A 19,055-nucleotide genomic window follows, 5' to 3' on the forward strand; every position below is an offset into this window, starting at 1 on the left:
CTCATCAGTAGGATAATGGCTATATACATTTTCATAAGATATTACTTAGAAATGATTTAGATACTAAATGAATGATTTAGATTTATATGTATCAAATGACCAGATTTTGAATGGTGGGTATATGGATGTTTATGATATTCTCTATACAGTAGTAAGTGCTGTTTGGAGGCCATGAATAAACCAGATAAAAAATAATATATTAGGGAAGCTTAGAGTCATTCGGTCTGTCTGCTTTTTTTCGCCCTTTTAGGGGAGTTATGGGGAGCTTAATTTTAATTTTTGAAAGGATTGATCAGAAATTGTAGGAATAAAATTAAAGTCTATACCTGTTTCTTCAAAATGTAAAATTAAAATTTTAATATAAAGTTTAGTTGCATAAAAACATAATACTTTTTGTGGAATCTTACTACATTTTTTTATGTATCTTATTTGCAGGGCTAGTACTTTTTTTCTAGGATACTAGACTGCCATTCTGTCAAATATTGCTAAAAAATAGGATTATTTCTAAGAATTTTTTAACTTAAAAAACTCCTTTTAATAATGTTTATTACATTATACTTTGGTCAATTAAAAATTAGGAATTCTGCCTGGCCAGGCGTGGCTCAGTGGTAGAGCATTGACCTAGGATCCAGGCGATCAGGGTTCGATTCCCGGTCAGGGCACATGCCCGGGTTGCGGGCTGGGCAGCCAATCAATGGCTCTCTCATCATTGATGTTTCTATCTTTCTCTCTCTCCCCCTCCTTTCCTCTCTCTGAAATCAATAAAGATATATTAAAAAAAAAAAAAATTAGGAATTCTAAATATTTAAAAAATATATAACTCAAACTATAAAAATATAACTATGATTTGTAGTAGTTCTTTTTCAAAAATTTCCAAACTATTGCACTGTGTTTCAAAGTGCATTTCTATGACAAATATTAAGAATTTGAAATTTGCCCTGTTCAGTTTGGCTCAGTGGCTAGAGTGTCAGCCTGCAGACTGAAGGGTCCTGGGTTCAGTTTTGGCCAAGGGCATGCACCTCCGTTGCAGGCTCCATCCCTAGCCTGGTCAGGGTGTGAGTGGGAGGCAACCAATTGATGTGTCTCTCACATCGGTGTTTCTCTCTCTCTCTCCCCCTTCCACTCTCCCTGAAAAGCAATGGAAAAAATATCCTCTGGTGAGGATTAAAAAAAGAATATTTTGAAATTTGAAATACATTTTCCCACATGTTTATTGTTTTCATGTGTATCTGAAGAAGAATATCTATCTTCGTATGAAGTTGAAGATGTCACCCAGTCACCCTGACCAAAGCTTGCTTTCCTGAGTCGGGTACTTGTCTTTCGTAGTTTACTGTTACCTTGCACAGGTTTTCCAGCGCATGGCTTTATGCACACATGGTTTTATAGAGAGTTCTTCCCTCTTATCCGCAGTTTTGCTTTCCACTGCTTCAGTTACCCGTGGTCAAGAGTGATCCAAAAACATTAAATGGAAAATTCTAAACATAAACAATTCATAAGTGTTAAATTGTGCCACCATTCTACATTGTGCCACCATTTCCTCATTGCATGAGGAAACCTCCCGACATCCAGCTCCATTCCACCCATGACCATATTCATCCCTTTGTCCAGCATCTCTGCTCTGTATATGCTCCCCGCCCCTTCGTCACTTAGCAGCCACCTGGATTGTCAGAGCAGCTGTTCTAGTGTCGTAGTGCTTGTGTTCAAGTCACCCTTATTTACTTAATAATGGCCCCAAGCACAAGAGTAGTGATCCTGGCGATTCAGATATGCCAAAGAGGAGCCAGAATGGGCTTCCTTTGAGTGAAATGTTTGTATAGGAAAAACATATTGTATTTAGGGTTTGGTGTTATCCTTGGTCTCAGGCATCCGCTGGAGGTCTTGGAACATATCCTCATGGATAAGGGAGGGCGAGTGAAAATCAGAATCTTATAACACGAATTCCATTTGTTCTGCTTTGTATTTGTTTTTTGGCCAGCATGTGAAATGTGTTTTGAATGACTTTAGATGGGAATGGCACACACCACTTTCTCTCTTTATATGTTTTTATTGATTTCAGAGAGAGGAAAGGAGAGGGAAGGAGGGATAGAAACATCAATGATGAGACTCATTGATCGGCTGCCCCCTACTGAGCATCGAGCCCACAACCCAGGCATGTGCCCTGACCAGGGATTGGACAGTGACCGCCTGGTTCATGGGTCGATGCTCAACTGCTGAGCCACACGGGCCAGGCCCACTTTCACTTTGCATCCTCCAGTTTCATGCATTTTTAAGAAATGTTCAATTTGTTGAAAGGTCCTAAAAAATTTTAGCCTACTGACAAACATTTTTTTTCTGAATGTTGCCAAAATCAGCATTTCCTATGGGAATTTTTCTATTTATACTGATTTCTCTCTGATCCCTTTTTATATCCTTTAAAAATTTTTCCCTACATTTGGCATTTTAGGCTATTTCTAATTTTGTTAATTAAACTTTGCCAAATTAACTAAATTTGCCAATTGTCATAAAGACTTGGTTAACTGAAAAGTTTATAACAGTTCTCATTGGATGGCTTTGAACAGCTTGTGACTGTTGCTGTAGTGTCAGCATTTTAGGGAGTGTTCATTTTATCTCTGTGCCAGTGCTCCGCGGCTGCAGCTGGAGGGTAGAGCCGGGGCAGAGAACAGGCACCTTCCACTGGGGAAGAACAGGCTGCACATGTCAGTCAGCGTGACAGCTCAGGCCTCAGCCCTGCGGAGGGGAGAGTGAGCCTGAAGGGCAAAGAGCAGATAAACTGGGGCAGGAGGAGAGTCAGGAGGCTCAAGTGCCCTGGACCCCATAGTCTTAACCCTGCCAACCCATCACATTCAAAATACTGCGACGACTATGAATGATTTTTAGGAAACCAGTACATTTGGTCAGTTTGATAAATTGGCCTTCAGTGAATTGGTCTAGAGCCTAATTTTAGTATGATTATGGACCCGGAGGGCAGGGAGACATGGTTAGGAAGAAGAGGAGGAAAAGGAGAGAAAGCTTTTGTGGATAAAATCTTTCACTAGTTTTGGTATTTCCTACCTCCTCTCTCCGAGACCTGGTGCTCACTGCCCTTCAGAAAGGCGTTACCTGTATCGCCCTCCTCTCCTACTCAGAACCCTCACTCTGTTGTATAATCCAGCTGCTGGGATAAAAATAGCATGTGGAACCAGGACTGGTATTCTACCAGTACATACCAGTATAAGTGTACTGGCTGCTCAAATACTAAATATTTTGGTGATGGTTGGTAAACAGCCACTTTCTTACTCCCCTCCTTGTACCCTCACCTCGCTGCTAGGGTCTCATGGGCCTCCCGCGACCTGCACAGCACAGGGCCTCTCGGGCTCTGCTCCAGCCCAATACTGCTTAACACCAGGGCTGTAGCTATTGCTAAATATTCGAGTAATCACCTGTGTGGCATTAATCCACACAAATGTATGAGTCACAATTCTCTACCCATCCTAGATATGTTTACATTTTTTAAAGACATTCTTTATTAACCCTAAGGAAACTCAAATTGAGGTCCAACTCAAATGAAGAGCAAACATCCCACCACCACGAGGAAAGGTGCCCTCGCACAGCCCAGTTGGCTGGAGTCCGCCACCAGGGTCCCTGCCTCAGGTGTGGTCCCCTTTCTCAAGCTGCTTCATTTCTCCTGCATCTGAATGTGCATGACTTCTAAGGACTCTTTTGGTTTTGAGGTGCTTTGATTTTCCTACATTGGCTTCCACTGAATGATAAAGTAGGTTGACTCCAGATGGAGGGAGAGAGATATGAACTATATTAGTCTATGTTGTCATTTCCAAATAATTAAAGGCTGTTTCTGAATAAAACAGAAACTGAGTGGAGTATTCAAATAGCCTCTCTCTCTCTCTCATATTCATTTTTGTCGCTATATTTTAGGGATATTCCTTCCTTTAGCTATAGCTACGGGAAACTTGGTCCTTCCACTAACCTCTTTGGGGACTTTTTCCATCCTTTTTTTGGCCCTTAATGGGTAAATCAGCATCATCATTTATTCAGCCATTGAGTTCCTAGATCATTAGATGGCTTCTGAGGTCCTTTCCAAGTATATAATTTATACTTTATAATGTTATAAAGTATCCGAAGAGCAAGTTGGTGCATAAGTGATTCATAGGTGAGCAAAAGAAAGGACTCTTAATTGAGCATGGGTAACAGGTCCAAATCCTGCTTAGGACAAGTCTTCTTTATATATATATATACATATGATATATATAAATACATATATATAAAATAACTTTGTTTCCCATGTAGTGTCTAGTTGAAAAAATGGTAACAGCAAAAAGAAAGTTGACCCCAGAGGCCGTGGCATACATGAAGTCTAAATTTTTTTTATCCAAAATCCCTCGTTTCTGAATATGCGAAAACACTGGTTTCTTGAAGCTAACACACCTTAAATTAGCTCTTTATTTAATATATATTTTAGAATTCAAACCACTCTGTAAACATTATGTAATTAGTATTCTTAATAGCCTAATGATAAGGTCAAGAGGGTGCTGCATTGTTATGGAGACATACAAACATCTCTGTCATTGCTTACATCACATAGTGCTATTATTAGCCTCTGTCTTGTTTACCTCTATGACTCCAATTCACTTAGTAATAATAATTAACATGTACTGAGTGGTTATTTCGTGCAGTCACTGTGCTAAGCCTTTAACACTCAAGATCTTTTTTAACCTTCACAGCTACACCGTGAAGCAGATAGTGTTACCGAGTCCCACTAAAGCTCAGAAAGGTTAAGTAAGCTGCCCACAGTCAGTAAATGGCAGAGCTGAGATTGAACCCATGCCTTCCAGCTCTAAAGTCTACCTTCATAACCTTGCCAAACTATACTAGTGCATTAGAATTAGTGCATTGTTGGTCCTCAGTTATTTGTGGAATGAATAGGACATTGAAACATTTCAGTTTGACTTAGCCAGTGTATATGGGATGTGTACTACGTGCAATGCATTCAAAGATAATTATATATATGATGCTTATATATGTAGATACTTAAGATTATTTGAAATGCAAATCAAAACCACAGTGAGATACCACTTCACACCCAGTAGGATGACTAAAATTAAAAAGACAGGCAACAAGTACTGGCAAAAATGTAAAGAAATTGGAGCACTCATCCATTGCTGGTGGGGATGTGAAATGGTGCTGCCGTTTTGAATAACAGTCTAGCAGGTCCTTAAAATAGCAAACCCAGCAATTCCACTTTCAGTGAAATTAAAAACATGTCCACACTAAAACATGTACTTGAATATCAAAGTATCCAAAAAGTTAGAACAGTTCACATATTCATCAACTGATGAATTGGTAAATAGTGTATATCCACGTGGTAGAGTATTACTCTGCCATAAAAAGGATCGAGGCCCTGATACATAGTTCAAAAGAGAGGCACCCCTGAAAACACGCTAAGTGAAAGAAGCCAGACACAAAAGGCTGCATCTTGTCTGGTTCCATTTATATGAATTGGCCAGATATGCAAATCCATAGAGATATAGAGTAGACTAGGGGCATCGCTTGACACTTTAAAAGAGTAGATTTCATAGACTATCTCAATGAAGCTGTTATTTATAAAAGACTATATGCTGGTGCAACAGTAAGGAAAACCACTAGCTTTCCTTCAGAACTTCCTCTAATTGAGAGAGGCTATTATAAGCAAATCATTTTAATGTAATATGATAACTGTGAAAATAGAGATATGTAAACCAGGCTCAGGAAACACAGGACAGAATAAACAACTACCTGGGGCATGTGGGGAGTTTTTCTTTGGAAATGGATTCTGAAGACATGTTCAGAGAGGGGGGTTTTGGTTGAGGCAGAGGGCACTCCAGAAGCACAGTGATGGGAACAGACATCCGTTATTCTGGGGATAGGATTCCGTATGAAAGTGAGAGCAGAGGGCACAGGAAGAGTGAATCACAGGAGAGGAAGCCCAAAACTGCAGTCAGATGGGGAGGGGCCACACATGCCATGCCAAGAAGTTGGACATTGTCCCCGAAACAGTGTGGTGTCATTAGAGGCTTTTATTTATTTTTTTCAACTGATTCTTTTTTTTTAAGAGTAGTTTATTGATTTTTAGAGAGAGAAGAAGGGAGAAGAGAGAAACATTGATGGGTTGCCTCCTGCATGCCCCCTACTGGCCACCCAGCCAGGGCTCATCAGAGGCTTTTAAGCAGATGAGTGTCATGATCAGATTTCTGTTTTCAAAAGAATTCTATTGGCAGTGTGGGAGATGAATCCTAAGAAGAGACAGAAGTTCTTGGATGCAGTGGTATTTGGGGAATGGATTATTTTTCTGCCCCCCCCTCCCATCTAGTCCAGCCCATGATGAAGGGATTTTCTCTCTCTCTGCTCCCTCACAGGGCTTCTCCCAGCCCCAGGAGGAGGAGTTGTTAGTCTGATTTTTCAGAGCCTGAGAACTAGGTTGGGCCACACTTCAAGGCTAACGGGTCACTGTCCTCCACAGAGGCAGCCTCTCCTACACTGGTGTCTCCACCGTAAGCAGAGAAAAGGCACCTGCCCTGTCAGCCCTATAGCGTTTTCTACAGCTAGATTTGGGGTGAACAGCGGGAAGTCTCACCGTGGCCTTCAGCTGCTTTCTTTAATACACCTTTCACTAAACTTTTACTTTGGTGCTATCAGGCACTTACAGGTCTGTTGATAAAGCCAGTTCCTTTTTATTAGTAAGGATATTACTATACAGAAGTCTCCTTTGTCAGGGACTCCCAAATGGGATTTGGGGCACTAAACATCCTGAACTGCTACAGTGGTAGTGGTAATAGAGTGGAAGAGAAGATTTCAGACATTTCAGAGGCAGAATCAATACAGTGAGGCCTGTGTGGAACCCTGATTAATACTATTATGTGCAGTAAGAGTAGAAGGGATTGAAACAGGCATGTAAGGGAGATGCCATAAGCAGAGGCATGTAGATAGGTAAGGAGAGGACAAGCTAAAGTAGGAAGCGATCTAGTTCTGTCTGTAACTGGAGGACCCATAGCAGGGGATTTTGCAGTTTATTTGGTAAGCAGTAGAGAACCAAGAGACTGATGGTAGGAGAGGAACTGATTTACAGGTAGAGTGAAGAGTCCATTTGGGACCTCGAGTTTGAAGAGCCTCTGAACCAGTCGGCTGATGTCCAGGAGGCATTTGGATGTCAGACCTAGAGCCAAAGGGAGAGATTGGGGCCCTTGGGCTCTGAATAATTTACCCCCTGATTCCCATTCCAGCAATCTGTACATAATTTTTGCTGTAAATTCTAATTGTCCTTATTGTCCTTGTTGGAAGAGAGTCATCCCCAAAGAGATTTGCCTGCACTGCTCTTGATGTCATTTTTAAAAATAAGTAATAACATTTTCATTTTTACCATTTTTTAAATCAGAGTGTTTTATTTTATTTGTTTTGTTTTCTCTATGCCCATGGAGAAAAACTGGTGCCTAAGAGTGGATCACTGTCAAAACTGTATTTAACTACATGAGCATGGGCATTTTGCAAAATCTGAAAAATTCAGTAATTTAGTAGAATTTAAATTCTTTTTTTTTCTTTTCAGTTTGATGATTAAAACATGACTTTTGTCACTCTATATCCTCTGACTTGTTTACAAATGGTAGAGAAAGCTTCTTAGTTCCAGTCCTAATCACCAATCATCGGCTATTCAGGAGACCAGTGAAATCTCCCAACCCCCCATTTTTAACACAGCAATTCTGTTAATTCTTTTAGGAACAGGAGATGAATTAACATGAGTTAGTGATGGTTTCTACCAGACCTGCGCTTTGATCAAAGTCTATTAAACCCTATGCCACTGTTTCTGTCGGTGGTATGTGCTGAGCTGGAATAGCACCAGGCTTTGAAGTGCTTTATCAGTTTTTTTATGAGTCTTACTAGATTTCCTTTTCCTCTCCTTCAGTTCTAGTAACTGACTTTTTAAAATCCTATCATCATGGCCAGGGGATTTGTCTCTAAAGAGCCATGGGTTTGCCATGCTGCAAAACAGAGCAAATATATCAGGTCCCTGAACCTTTCAGATAAAAACACTCGCTTTGCCACGTTAAGCATTTTTGCAGTTTTTATGCCCAGCACTTCTCACCAAAAGCAATATTTTTCTTTTGTTTTTCAAAAACAGTATTGGACAAAAGACAGGGACACAATAACTGAGTGTCAGCAATATAACCAAAGAGAGGAATATGTTCTCCCATTTTCCACACTGCTTATGACATGGGCCTGTTGACTTAATTATATTTTCCCCAAAGCCTTTTGCTAAAAATTACTGTAAGCTCAGATTGCTCCTCCTATTTAGAAACACCTACATGTAAGTTTCTTAATGATCACATTAAAAGGGTCACTTAAGATAGATAGTTATTTCTTTGCAAGGACAGTCATGATAAGCTAGGACATTTGTCAATAATTTGTTACTATTATGTCTCTTCTAAAGGCAAGAATGTAGTTACAAAAGACAAAAGGCTTTTTAGCTTAATCTTCCTATTAAGTAACAAAGCTTTCCTAGACCATAAAATATTTTGTCTTTCTGTGTTCCTGCTTATCTTTACTACGGAGAAATGCTGGTAACATTAATAAGTCGGTAATTTTTCAAATTGTGGACCTGCCACAGCAGTGTGGGTGCTGAATATTTAACTCTCAGTATGGCTGTTGTAATTTGAGGATTCTGGTCTGTTTCGTGAGACTGATAAAGCTTGCTCCTCCAGGGAGTCATATTATTGTTAAATCTAATATTTTTCAAAAACTTGTTTATTTGGGGAGCATCTTGTTTACAATTACATTTTTATGACTTTTCTCAGTTGCTGTAATCAGTGGATCCACATTCACTTTTTAAAAATTAATTTAATTTTAAAAAGAACAAAAGAAGAGTAATTAGAAGCACCTTAACAGATACAGGAATTTTGCATTCACGTTAGTATCTGTGTCTACAGATCTTGTTCAAGGTCACTTCCTTCTTTTATTAACCACACATGTCCCAAGTGGAATCTCCAGGAGGAGCTGTTGAGGATATGTCCCTGTCTCAAGTCATCAAGGAGAGTTGTGTTTTGTTTTAGGCTGACCTACATGACATCACACCTCAGTCCTGCCAACACAGTAATGTCTCCCAGAGTCCCTAGCCATTGCAGTCCATGTGCTTTCTTCTACTTGCCTCATCAACAGATTCCGTTTCTGACCCTGTGGCACTCCCATGTCATTTGCTCTTATGAGAAGCTGTTCAGAGCCAGTTACAGTGACACACCAGTGAGCTAAGCAAGCATGTTTCATGCCTGCACAGAAGTTTCTGTGTTTTGGTATTATTCTGCTTTTTTAAAATTATTATTTGAAATCACCTAGAGGGATCATCATTATTTAAGAGAATTTATGCATTTGTTTCCTCTTTAAAAGAGTTAGTTCACCACCCATGTGTACATTCACATATGAACCCTCAATCTCTCTTTACCTCTAGAAAATTAAGGAAAGAAACGGAGCTACTCGAACCATATGTGCATCTTCAGATATTTTATTCTAATCCAGTGGCTTTTAACCTCTGTTGGGTCCTGAATCCCTTTGAGACTATGGAGAGATTAAAAAACTACTCCCCGAAAATGCACATACAATACATTTTCTAGACAATCTCAGGAGTTTCTCAGGCTCGCTGAAGGCCACCTGAAGTCTAGTGAGAGGCCCGTGAATCTCAGGTTAAGAACTTGTATTCAGCAAACCTGAGACTGTTCTCTGTTCCCATCCAACAGACAGTTATTGTTAGGATGTGTCAGAGAGATTTTCTGTTTTTTCTATCAGTCATAGCTAAGCGTCAAAGAAACCTCATCAACCAACTTCCTGCCCGATTGCTCAGAGGCTACAATCAGGAAATGTAACTGATGGTATGGGTCAGGTTTCTAATTGATCTCAGAAGAAGTTTTCATTCCTGTTACACCTCACAGCTTCTGGCAGCCCCGTGGCCAGGGCCGTAACTGGTAACATTCACTCCCTGGAACCAAGTCCTCATTGCCCAGTTTAGCCATCATGACATTAGCTGAAGTCATTGCTACTGATTAATCTCACCTTCTCCGTTTTCTAAAATTATTCTCTATGTATCCTTTGTTTCCTGAAGTGATATCAAATGATTCCCTTTCCACCTATCTACTCCTTTTCCAAAATTTGCATGCTAAAGTCTCAGTTTATTCTTACCCATGCAGCCATAGTTTCAAAATAGCACCCATACTGATTACTCCCAGGCCCTGTGAGTAAACCTCGCAGTGGCAGGGGGCTACATCAGTTTCTGATTACTGCCGATCACTGCTCACCCTGACTTGCAACCTGCCTCTGGCACAGACTGAGAATTTCTCAAATGCTAATTTTCAAAATTAGTCATTACTTAAATAGTAAAGGAAGTTATTTTTTAAAATAGCTTAATTGAAGAGATCAACTGTAAAAGCTGATATTTTAAGGCTCTGAGGATTTTTTGAAAGATTTCTTAGGTTTTTGTTTTGTATTATTTCGGGGAGAGTTGCTTTTTTATAAATATCTTAAACAATTTTGCTTTATATTTTGGTGGAGAGATGGAGAAATTAAAATGCTTTATAAAGAGGAGATCCAAGATGGTGGCGGACTGACTGGAAGCTACACTGACACTTTCCCAGGGTAAAACTGGAATTACAACTAAAATATAGAAAAACCATCCTGCATAATCAACCGCAACTGAAGACTAGCTGGGGAGCACCCTCATAACCAAGGAGGAAAAGGGGAGACCACATGGAGACTGGTAGGAAGTACAGAGGCGCGTGAGGGCTGGCTGGGCTCCCACAGGCAGCAGCTGAAGGTCCAGAGGGACATCTCAGCTGTTTGAGGGGTTCCCACCGAGAGCTCTGGGGTCTAATCTCCAAGCTGGGCTTTGCAGCCCAGAGCACCAGAACTGAGAAAGGTGCCCGCATATTGTCTGGCTGTGAAAAGTAGCAGGGTTTCTGTCTGCCAGGGAGAGACAGCTGGAAATTCAAGCACCCTCTTAAAGGGCCAATGTGCAAAGTTCTATGTGCAGCCACTCACTTGGGCTGCAGCGGAGGCAGAGTGGACTAGGGCAGTGTGAGGAGAATCTAGGGGAGCTGGCTGGGGGAATAGATCTCAGAGGGTACCTGTCTGGACCCCGGTGCTGAGTCATTCCCCCATACAGCAGAGAACATCTTTCTCAGGCAGACACTTCCTTTCCAAACAGCTTTTGCCTAGGGGGGAGAAGGGAAGCGATTGCTGGAAAACCTCTGGTCCCACCCCATGGAGTTTCTACAACCTGAGGCTCCTTAGACTGAATAACAGCCTCTGAGTTCTTTGAGTCTTTGCCTGATTTGCTTCTGGACCCAAGGCTTGGAAAAGAAGACCTTGGTGCACATCTTGCTCCTGTCCAAACACACCCAGCACCAACAGAGGAAACCAGAAGCTGTGAATGTGGAAAACTTCAAACAGGATACTCAAGGTCAGTCACAAACAGCATCTGACATTGGCCTGCAGCAGAGACCATCCAAAATACTGGGAGCCCTAGCCAGAAGGGAATGTCATGAAGTGTTCAAGGTAATGCAAAACAAGGATCTGAAACCAGGACTACTCTATTCAACAAGACTATCATTCAAGATAGATGGTGAAATTAAGAGCTTCCCAGACAAAAAAGGCTAAAGGAGTTTATCAACACCAAACCAGCATTGCAGGAAATGTTAAAGGGACTGCTGTAATAATAAGAAGAAATAGAGGAACATAGGCATACAGAATTCAAAGGGCAATAAATAAGGACCTATCAATAATAACCCTAAGGACTTTAAGGGAGAGATCAACAGCAATACAGTCATAGTCAGGGTAACACCCCACTGACTTCACTGGATTGATCTTCCAGATAAAAAGTCAACACAGAAACAGTGACTCTAAATGGCACACTAGATCAGATGGATTTAACTGACGTTTACAGAACATTTCACCCCAAAGCTGCAGAACATACATTCCTCTCAAGTGCACATGGGTCGTGCTCAAAGATAGACCACATGTTAGGACACAAAAGAAGTCTCTACAAGTTCAAGAAGATTGAAATCATATCAAGTATCTCGGATCACAATGGCATGAAATTAGAAATTAACTACAGTACAAACACTCAAAAACATTCAAACACATGGAGGCTAAATAGCATGTTATTAAACAATGATGGGTTACCAATAAGATAAAGAAAGACATTAAAAAATTCCTGGAAACAAATGAAAATGAACACACAACAACCCAAAATCTATGGACACAGCAAAAGCAGTCCTAAGAGGGAACACTTCAGGCCTACCTCAGAAAGCAAGAAAAATGTTTAATAAACTACTTAACCCTACAACTTAAAGAATTAGAAAGCTCCCCTGTGAAGCTGCCTGGGCACTGGTAACCACCATAGTGTCCTCCAGGCAGGAGACTGGAGGACCCCTTTCTGGAGAAACTGACTGGACAAAGAAAGACAAGGGAGACTGGAAGGGTTGCCCAGAGACAGTCACAGATGACCCTCAGTGACGTTTCCCACATGGAACTTCCAACAGTAGCATTTTAGTGTCTTATCCTTAAATATGAGGAGATAGCAAGGCCACCAGGCATGGAAGGAAGCCTCTCCCATGAAACAGAAGTGGACAACACAGTGGGACTCGATCAGGTCTGCCAATTTCTCTGCTTTCCTCCACCCTTTTCTTAGAATTTCCTTTGTGCATCGCTTTAAAAATCTTGTCTCGTTGTTAATTACTTCATTAGATTAGATTTTTAAATATCTCTTTACAGTTTATTATATTATGCTGTCATTATCTGTAGTGCCTGCCCTTTTTATTTATTGCTGCATAGCTAATTACCCCAAAACTTAGTTTCTCCAAACAATAGTTTCTTTAACAAATTACCCCAAAACTTAGTTTCTTCAGATAATAACAATCGTGTTATTTCTGATGTTTTTGTGGGTGGGGGTATAATGGAGAATACCTGCCCCTGCTCCACAACGACTGGGCCTTTGCTGGAAGACCCCAAGGCCGGGATCTGCACACATCTGAAGGCTCCTTCACTCACGTGCTGGCTGTAACCTGGGGGCCTGCCTGGGGTCGTCAGCTTGAACATCCACACGTGATTTCTCCACGTGCTGCAGGCTTCCCCACAACGTGGTGGCTGGGCTTCAAAGGCAAACATCCTGAGACTTAGAGAGAGAGAGCCATCAGCCAAATGGAGGCCACGTTACCTTCAATGACCCGGCCTCGGAAGTCACCCAGCCTCCCTTTCGCTGCCTTCTATTGATTGAGACAGTTAGAAAAGTCAGCCCAGGTTCCAGTGAGAGGAACACAGACCCCACCTCTGAATGTAGGTGTGTCAAGGTCACCTGTGAGAAGAGCATGTGAAATGGGATAAATATTGGTGTGACCATATTTGGAGTGCAGACTGGTGCAGTGTGTGTGTGCACCGAGGTACCCGATGCAGCCCTAGCAGGACTTCTCTGAAGTCAATTCCTTTAATTTACCTTAACTGCTAGCTCATCAGCTGAGAAGATAGGCATCCTGCTTTCTCTAATTAGGAGGTTGAGGTTTACACATTGAAAAGAAGATAAAAAACATGAGATGATTATGTAGCTGCTCTTAGAAAAGAAAAATATATTTCTTGAAAACAGAATAATTATTAAAATGTGCCGTTAAAGTAGCTGTTCTAATTTAATGCTATTTTAAAAATTCTCCCTGATCAAGAAAAAATATTTTAATGTGAAAAACATTGTTATGGACATTGTGTTTATAGTTTGGGTGTGAAAACATTCTTCTAGTTCTTGATTGACTTGCAGTACTTAAACACACACAGTCACCTTCTTTCCCTGATGCATCCCTTCTCTGGCAGAGAGAGTTTATGAAGTACATTTTAATTACATAACTTCTGTGGCCAATTTACCTAACCTCTCTAAAGCTGCCCTGTCCTCATCTGAAATATAGGAAGAATGGTACCTGCCTCACAGAGCAGGCATGAGGATTAAATGAGTTAATATATGTAAAGTGCTTGACACATTATAAATGGTAAAAAAAAAAATCACACAGGAATATATGGATGTGTGAATGGTATTCTGCATCTATGTATATATGAAGAGTCACAGCAAAATGTAATTCATTTCCAGCAAGGTATTCAGAAGATAAAAGATAAGGTTAATGAAAGCAGTTTGTTAACCTGTTTCATTTAGGAAGCAGATATTAGATTGCTTGTTAATTTAATAACTATTTGTTTTTTCTAGTTTGAAAAAGAAAAACAGCATGATATTCGATCATTCTTTTTACCAAAATCTAAAAAAAGTCAGTTGATAACCTGTGATGAATCAAAGATATGCCACGAGAAAAATACTGTAGTCCCAACAGACCCTGGAAAAATATCTACAAGAGATAGTACTGATTTTGAAAACAATTTTGAGCCTGAAGCTAAAAGACTGAAGTCAGCCACCACGGATGACCGCAGCAGCCCCCCACAGGAGCAGCCATCCGGGCCCGGGCAAACCACAGCTCTAGCCCAGGCAACCTCCCGAGCCCTTCCTGGAAAGGACTGGCAGTGTGGTTTCTGCACCTATATTAATAACTCATTGCTACCTTACTGTGAAATGTGTAGGAATCCTCATGGCAGTGCTGGTGAGTATGCAGGGGAGGGGGAGGGGGCTGGCAGCCGTGTCTTCAGATGGCCTGTGGGTTTAGAGATGATTGCTGCTATCAGAGGTTAATGGGACTCGCACTGCCTTTAGCTTTTAAGCTAGAGTAACAACTTCACATAGCGAAGTGAATTTATCCCCTGGTGGAATGTGAAAAGTTCCTGGTTCTGTCAAGAATGTATATCCCTCAGCATTTGTGACATGGCATTAATTTGGCACAAATGGACATTTCTGATTAATGCCAGCAGGATGTGGATTCAGTGGGCAGGAATAGAAGCTCTGTTGCTATGGCAGCAAATATGCCTTATAGTCGTAGACCTGCTGTTTCCTTTGCTCTGTAGATACTACTTGTTTTTAAAGAAATTATAGATTATTTTTGTTCAAATGGCAAAATAACCCAGTGTAGCTTCTTTGTTTAGTAAAATATACACTGGGTCATGTTTCTTGCATGACAACCATAAAAATTCCTCTATAGATCTTTTTTTCTTTTAAATTTTTTTTTAATCCTCACACGATATTTTTTCCATTGCTTTTCAGAGAGAGTGTAAGGGAGAGAGAAACATTAATGTGAGAGAGAGACATTGATTGGTTGCCTCCTGCACGTGCCCCGCCACCAGGCCTGGGGATCAAGCCTGCAAACAAGGTACGCGCCCTTGGCCGGAATCGAACCCGGATCCTTCAGTCCCTGGGCTGACACTCTAACCACAGAGCCAAACCAGCTAGGGCTATAGATCTTTTTTAAGAATCAATTTTATATCTGTTTTATGAGCTTATTTTTTAAAACATGCTATTTTAAAAGTATAAATCATATGTGAGAGTATGGTTTTATAACATAAGATGCCATTTTCTGATGTTTTGTTTTTGAAATGATTATTAATGCCTGTGGTTGTCTTAAGAAAAAGATCTTATTCCTTTTGTTCCCAATTCTCCAATGTTGGAGATCCTTTTTATGGTAACTCAAAATGCCAAGTCCATAATTTTGGAAACCAGAGGAAGTGATTTTGGTTTATCAAGTGTAATAATTGGTCACATCTACTTTTCCACCAAAAGTGAATTCTCCAGAGTATTAACAGTAACAAAGACTCAGCTAAGATGGAAGCTGAAACTGCAGTCCTTCTTGCCTGCCTCACTTCCCTCTGTCTTAGCTTTGATTTGAGAGAAAAATGTAATCAGTAGCTGAGTCTTTCCTCTTTCAGTTCCGGGTGTTCCTACCAAAACTGGCAAGGCTGCCATCTGGGTGGTTATGTTAGTAACGTGGACACCTGTTGTCTCTGAGCTAAATTGGAACCACGGGCTTATCCCATATCACCTCTCTCACAATTTACGTTATCTCCTTCAATTTCCAAGTGCTGCAGGCAATAAAAATAAAGTATCTCGTGAGTACAAAATAATGTCAGTTCACATTAAATATGTAAGTTGAACGATTTAGCAACAAAAATTGTAGTTTAATAGGGTTTTATAGCTCTGATTTTTCTTTGTGATAATACCAAGAGCAACAATGAAAGTTTCTAGACCCATGATTTAATAAGCAAACTCTCAAGCAATCTAAACAAAAACACCTTTTGTGAACATGGAACTGTCTGATCAAAGAGAAATATGTATTCTAAGTAACAGTGATGTTACTATATATAAAAGTTATTATTAGATCAATATTACTGTAATTTAGCATAGTGATTTCAAATATTGATTTGGATATACTCCAAAAGTATTGAAACACAGAATTAATTCTAATCCATCTAAATTTTTAAGTCCTTAGCTGCCATGTAACACTTTGAGGAAACAGTGGAATCCAAGAAAAATAAAGGAGAAGTATTAGGATATTACAGTCCTATAAAGGTTGCTAATGCAGGCTGTAGTACATTAGATAAAATTTGGTGCAGTATACTAATGAACACTAATATGTGTCAATAAGTAACACTTCTCTTGTGCTTTGTTCTTAAAAATCTATAGTTTACACTTGACATCTTACAGTTCATACGCCCAGATTTCTCTCTCTCACTTGAACTCAGACTGACTATACCCAGTGGTCTCTGTAGCATCTCCACCTGCATGTCTAATGGGTACCTCAAGGTTAACATGTCCAGAATGGAATTCTTGATTCACCACCAACACCCAAATTTTCGCTTCCCATCTTCCCCACATCATGCGAAAAACCTAGGCAGCATTCTTGATTCCTTCCTCTCCTCCCACACTTGACCCATCGAGTTCTGCTGGTGTAGCCTCTGAAATACATCCCAGTTCTAGCCACTTTATCTTTTTGCTACCATCCCCCTGTAAGCCACTGTTTTCTCTCTCCCAGACCTCAGTAGCCTCTCTTCTATTCCCCCTTGGGGCTCTTCTCTATACAGCAGCCAGAGTGATCCTTCAAAAACTTAAATCAATGTATTCCTTTGCCTAAAACCGTCTAATGGCTTCTAGCTATACTTAGAATCTAATCCAAGAATATAGGCCCAGGGCCAGGCTTCCTAGATTCATGAATATCTCTCAGCATAAATGGGGCTGCTCCAAGAGTTTGGTCCTGCTGACTTTTGCCCTACCATCTCCTTACTTACAAAACCCCATTTATCTGAAAAAATCCTATTTACTTGTTTGTTTACCTGTTTATTGTCAATCTGCCACTTAGGATGGAATCTCCAGGGAGCAGGGACGAATCTATCTTGTCCTTTGCTTCCCCTCCAGCACCTGGAGTAGAACTTGGTATTTACTGACTTTCAGTAAATGTTTCCAAAGAACAGGCAAACATTGTTGACTTTGTTTCTTTTTATAGGAACTACTATGACTTTTTTTAACTTTCCTTTTAAACTGAGCTTAGGGTAAATAATGACTTTATCTAAATTTATGTATAAATTCTGTTTGATTTTTAAATTTATATGTAAATTATTTGTTTAATTCTGCAAATAGATAACCTCAACGCTACCCAGGATGAAAACAAAAATGAGAAAGATGATTCTCAGAAAGACACGTGCAAGAATGTTGGGATGAATTCTGACTGTGAAAAACAAGTGCTTGCTCGGTCAGAAAATGAGCTGTTGGCTGAGAGCAAGGAAGAAATATCAAAAATCGAGAGAGACGGCAGACTCACAGCCCAGCTGGATGATGGTAAGTTTTGCTCCCATTTCCATTGCCCAAATAATAGGCATGTGCTTAGATGCATAATACTGTTAGTTGATTTGTGCTTATGACCTGGTCCTGGTTCCTTGTATTCTCACGTATATTAAAAATATAAACCATATACTTAAACACCAGGTGGCTGGGAGAGCAGAACTGTTGGCATTCAGGCATCACATAGAGAGAGCAAAACCGATACCTGGCTGCATATGCTGCCCAGGCCTGAGCCCATCCTCAGCCAAGCATGGCCCATTCACACAGTGAGGGGGCAGTTTGATATTTGGGACGTTCTTTTGGCCAAATAGTAAGATTGACAGATTATTAACAACCACTTAGCAGATAATTAATACCTTACACATGAATTTCTTTTAAATGTATACAACTAATTGGCATATTTTAAATTTAGGGTTTGGGGTTTGTGTTCTTTTTTTAAGAAAATGTTTCTAAGGACATAATTTCAAGACTATATGAATCACATGATCACTTTGATAAGTATAAATATTGAATAACTATGTTGCACACGAGACTAATATAATATTGTATGTTAACTATATTTTAATTTTTAAAAAAGACTATGAATCATGACTGCACTTGGAGCTAACCATGTAGTGTTTCAGATTTATTTACTTTTCAGTTGGTTCCATTTATTATTTATAGCTGTGGTGGTTGGCCAATACCAGCCTATATGTCATGCATCACTGTCGTTATGGGTCAGCTGACAAGAGATTGTGAGTGCTTTGGGGTTGTTTTCTTTGTTGTTCAGTTAGTGACCATAGTAACTCACTGATTCATGTCTCGTTTAACAACCAAAAATTGTGGGGATGGACTGTTGAAGTTTTCCTTCTAAACTAGTTACTTTAAAACAGATAGAATTTGGAGTTGGATATGTAGCTTTAAAATAAAACTGTTTATTTCAGACCTTCCTAGTTCAGGACATCTTCCTCTCTTCTTCCCTCAGCCTTCCATCCTCTAACTCCTCTGGGTCTTCCCAAAGGGTATCTTGGGGTGGGTCCTGTTTAGGTTTGTTACCTCTAACGGCCTTTCTGTAGACAGTTGCGACAAAGGTGGGGCATACCTTTTATGTTTCTGGTCTCCTTGTCCGCACTGCGAGTCCCTCAGTGCTGATGAAGCTTGTAGGACAGCATGCGCTCAGCAGACGAGGGGTCGGCAGCGGGCAGTTGTTACCAGCCGGGCCCTGAGTCTACACCAGTGGCAGGGAAATACTGGCTTGTCGGCTGTAAATTTGTCTCTTGATCAGGACATGGATTAGCTTTACATACACACACTTTTCAAAGAT

General features: G+C 40.3%; 1 protein-coding gene across 2 annotated transcripts in view; it reads left to right on the top strand.

The window, feature by feature from the left end:
- ZRANB3 (zinc finger RANBP2-type containing 3) overlaps positions 1 to 19,055 on the top strand; it is a 185,878-nt gene that overhangs the window by 143,808 nt on the left and 23,015 nt on the right. For both annotated transcript variants that reach the window (XM_081143380.1, XM_081143379.1), the window contains exons 13-14: positions 14,249 to 14,633; positions 17,552 to 17,749. In XM_081143380.1, the coding sequence (XP_080999506.1) occupies positions 14,249 to 14,633; positions 17,552 to 17,749 (583 nt within the window). The remainder of the gene's footprint in view (positions 1 to 14,248; positions 14,634 to 17,551; positions 17,750 to 19,055) is intronic.

Source organism: Miniopterus schreibersii, assembly GCF_964146895.1.
Source record: "Miniopterus schreibersii genome assembly, chromosome: 7".
Classification (NCBI taxonomy): domain Eukaryota; kingdom Metazoa; phylum Chordata; class Mammalia; order Chiroptera; family Miniopteridae; genus Miniopterus; species Miniopterus schreibersii.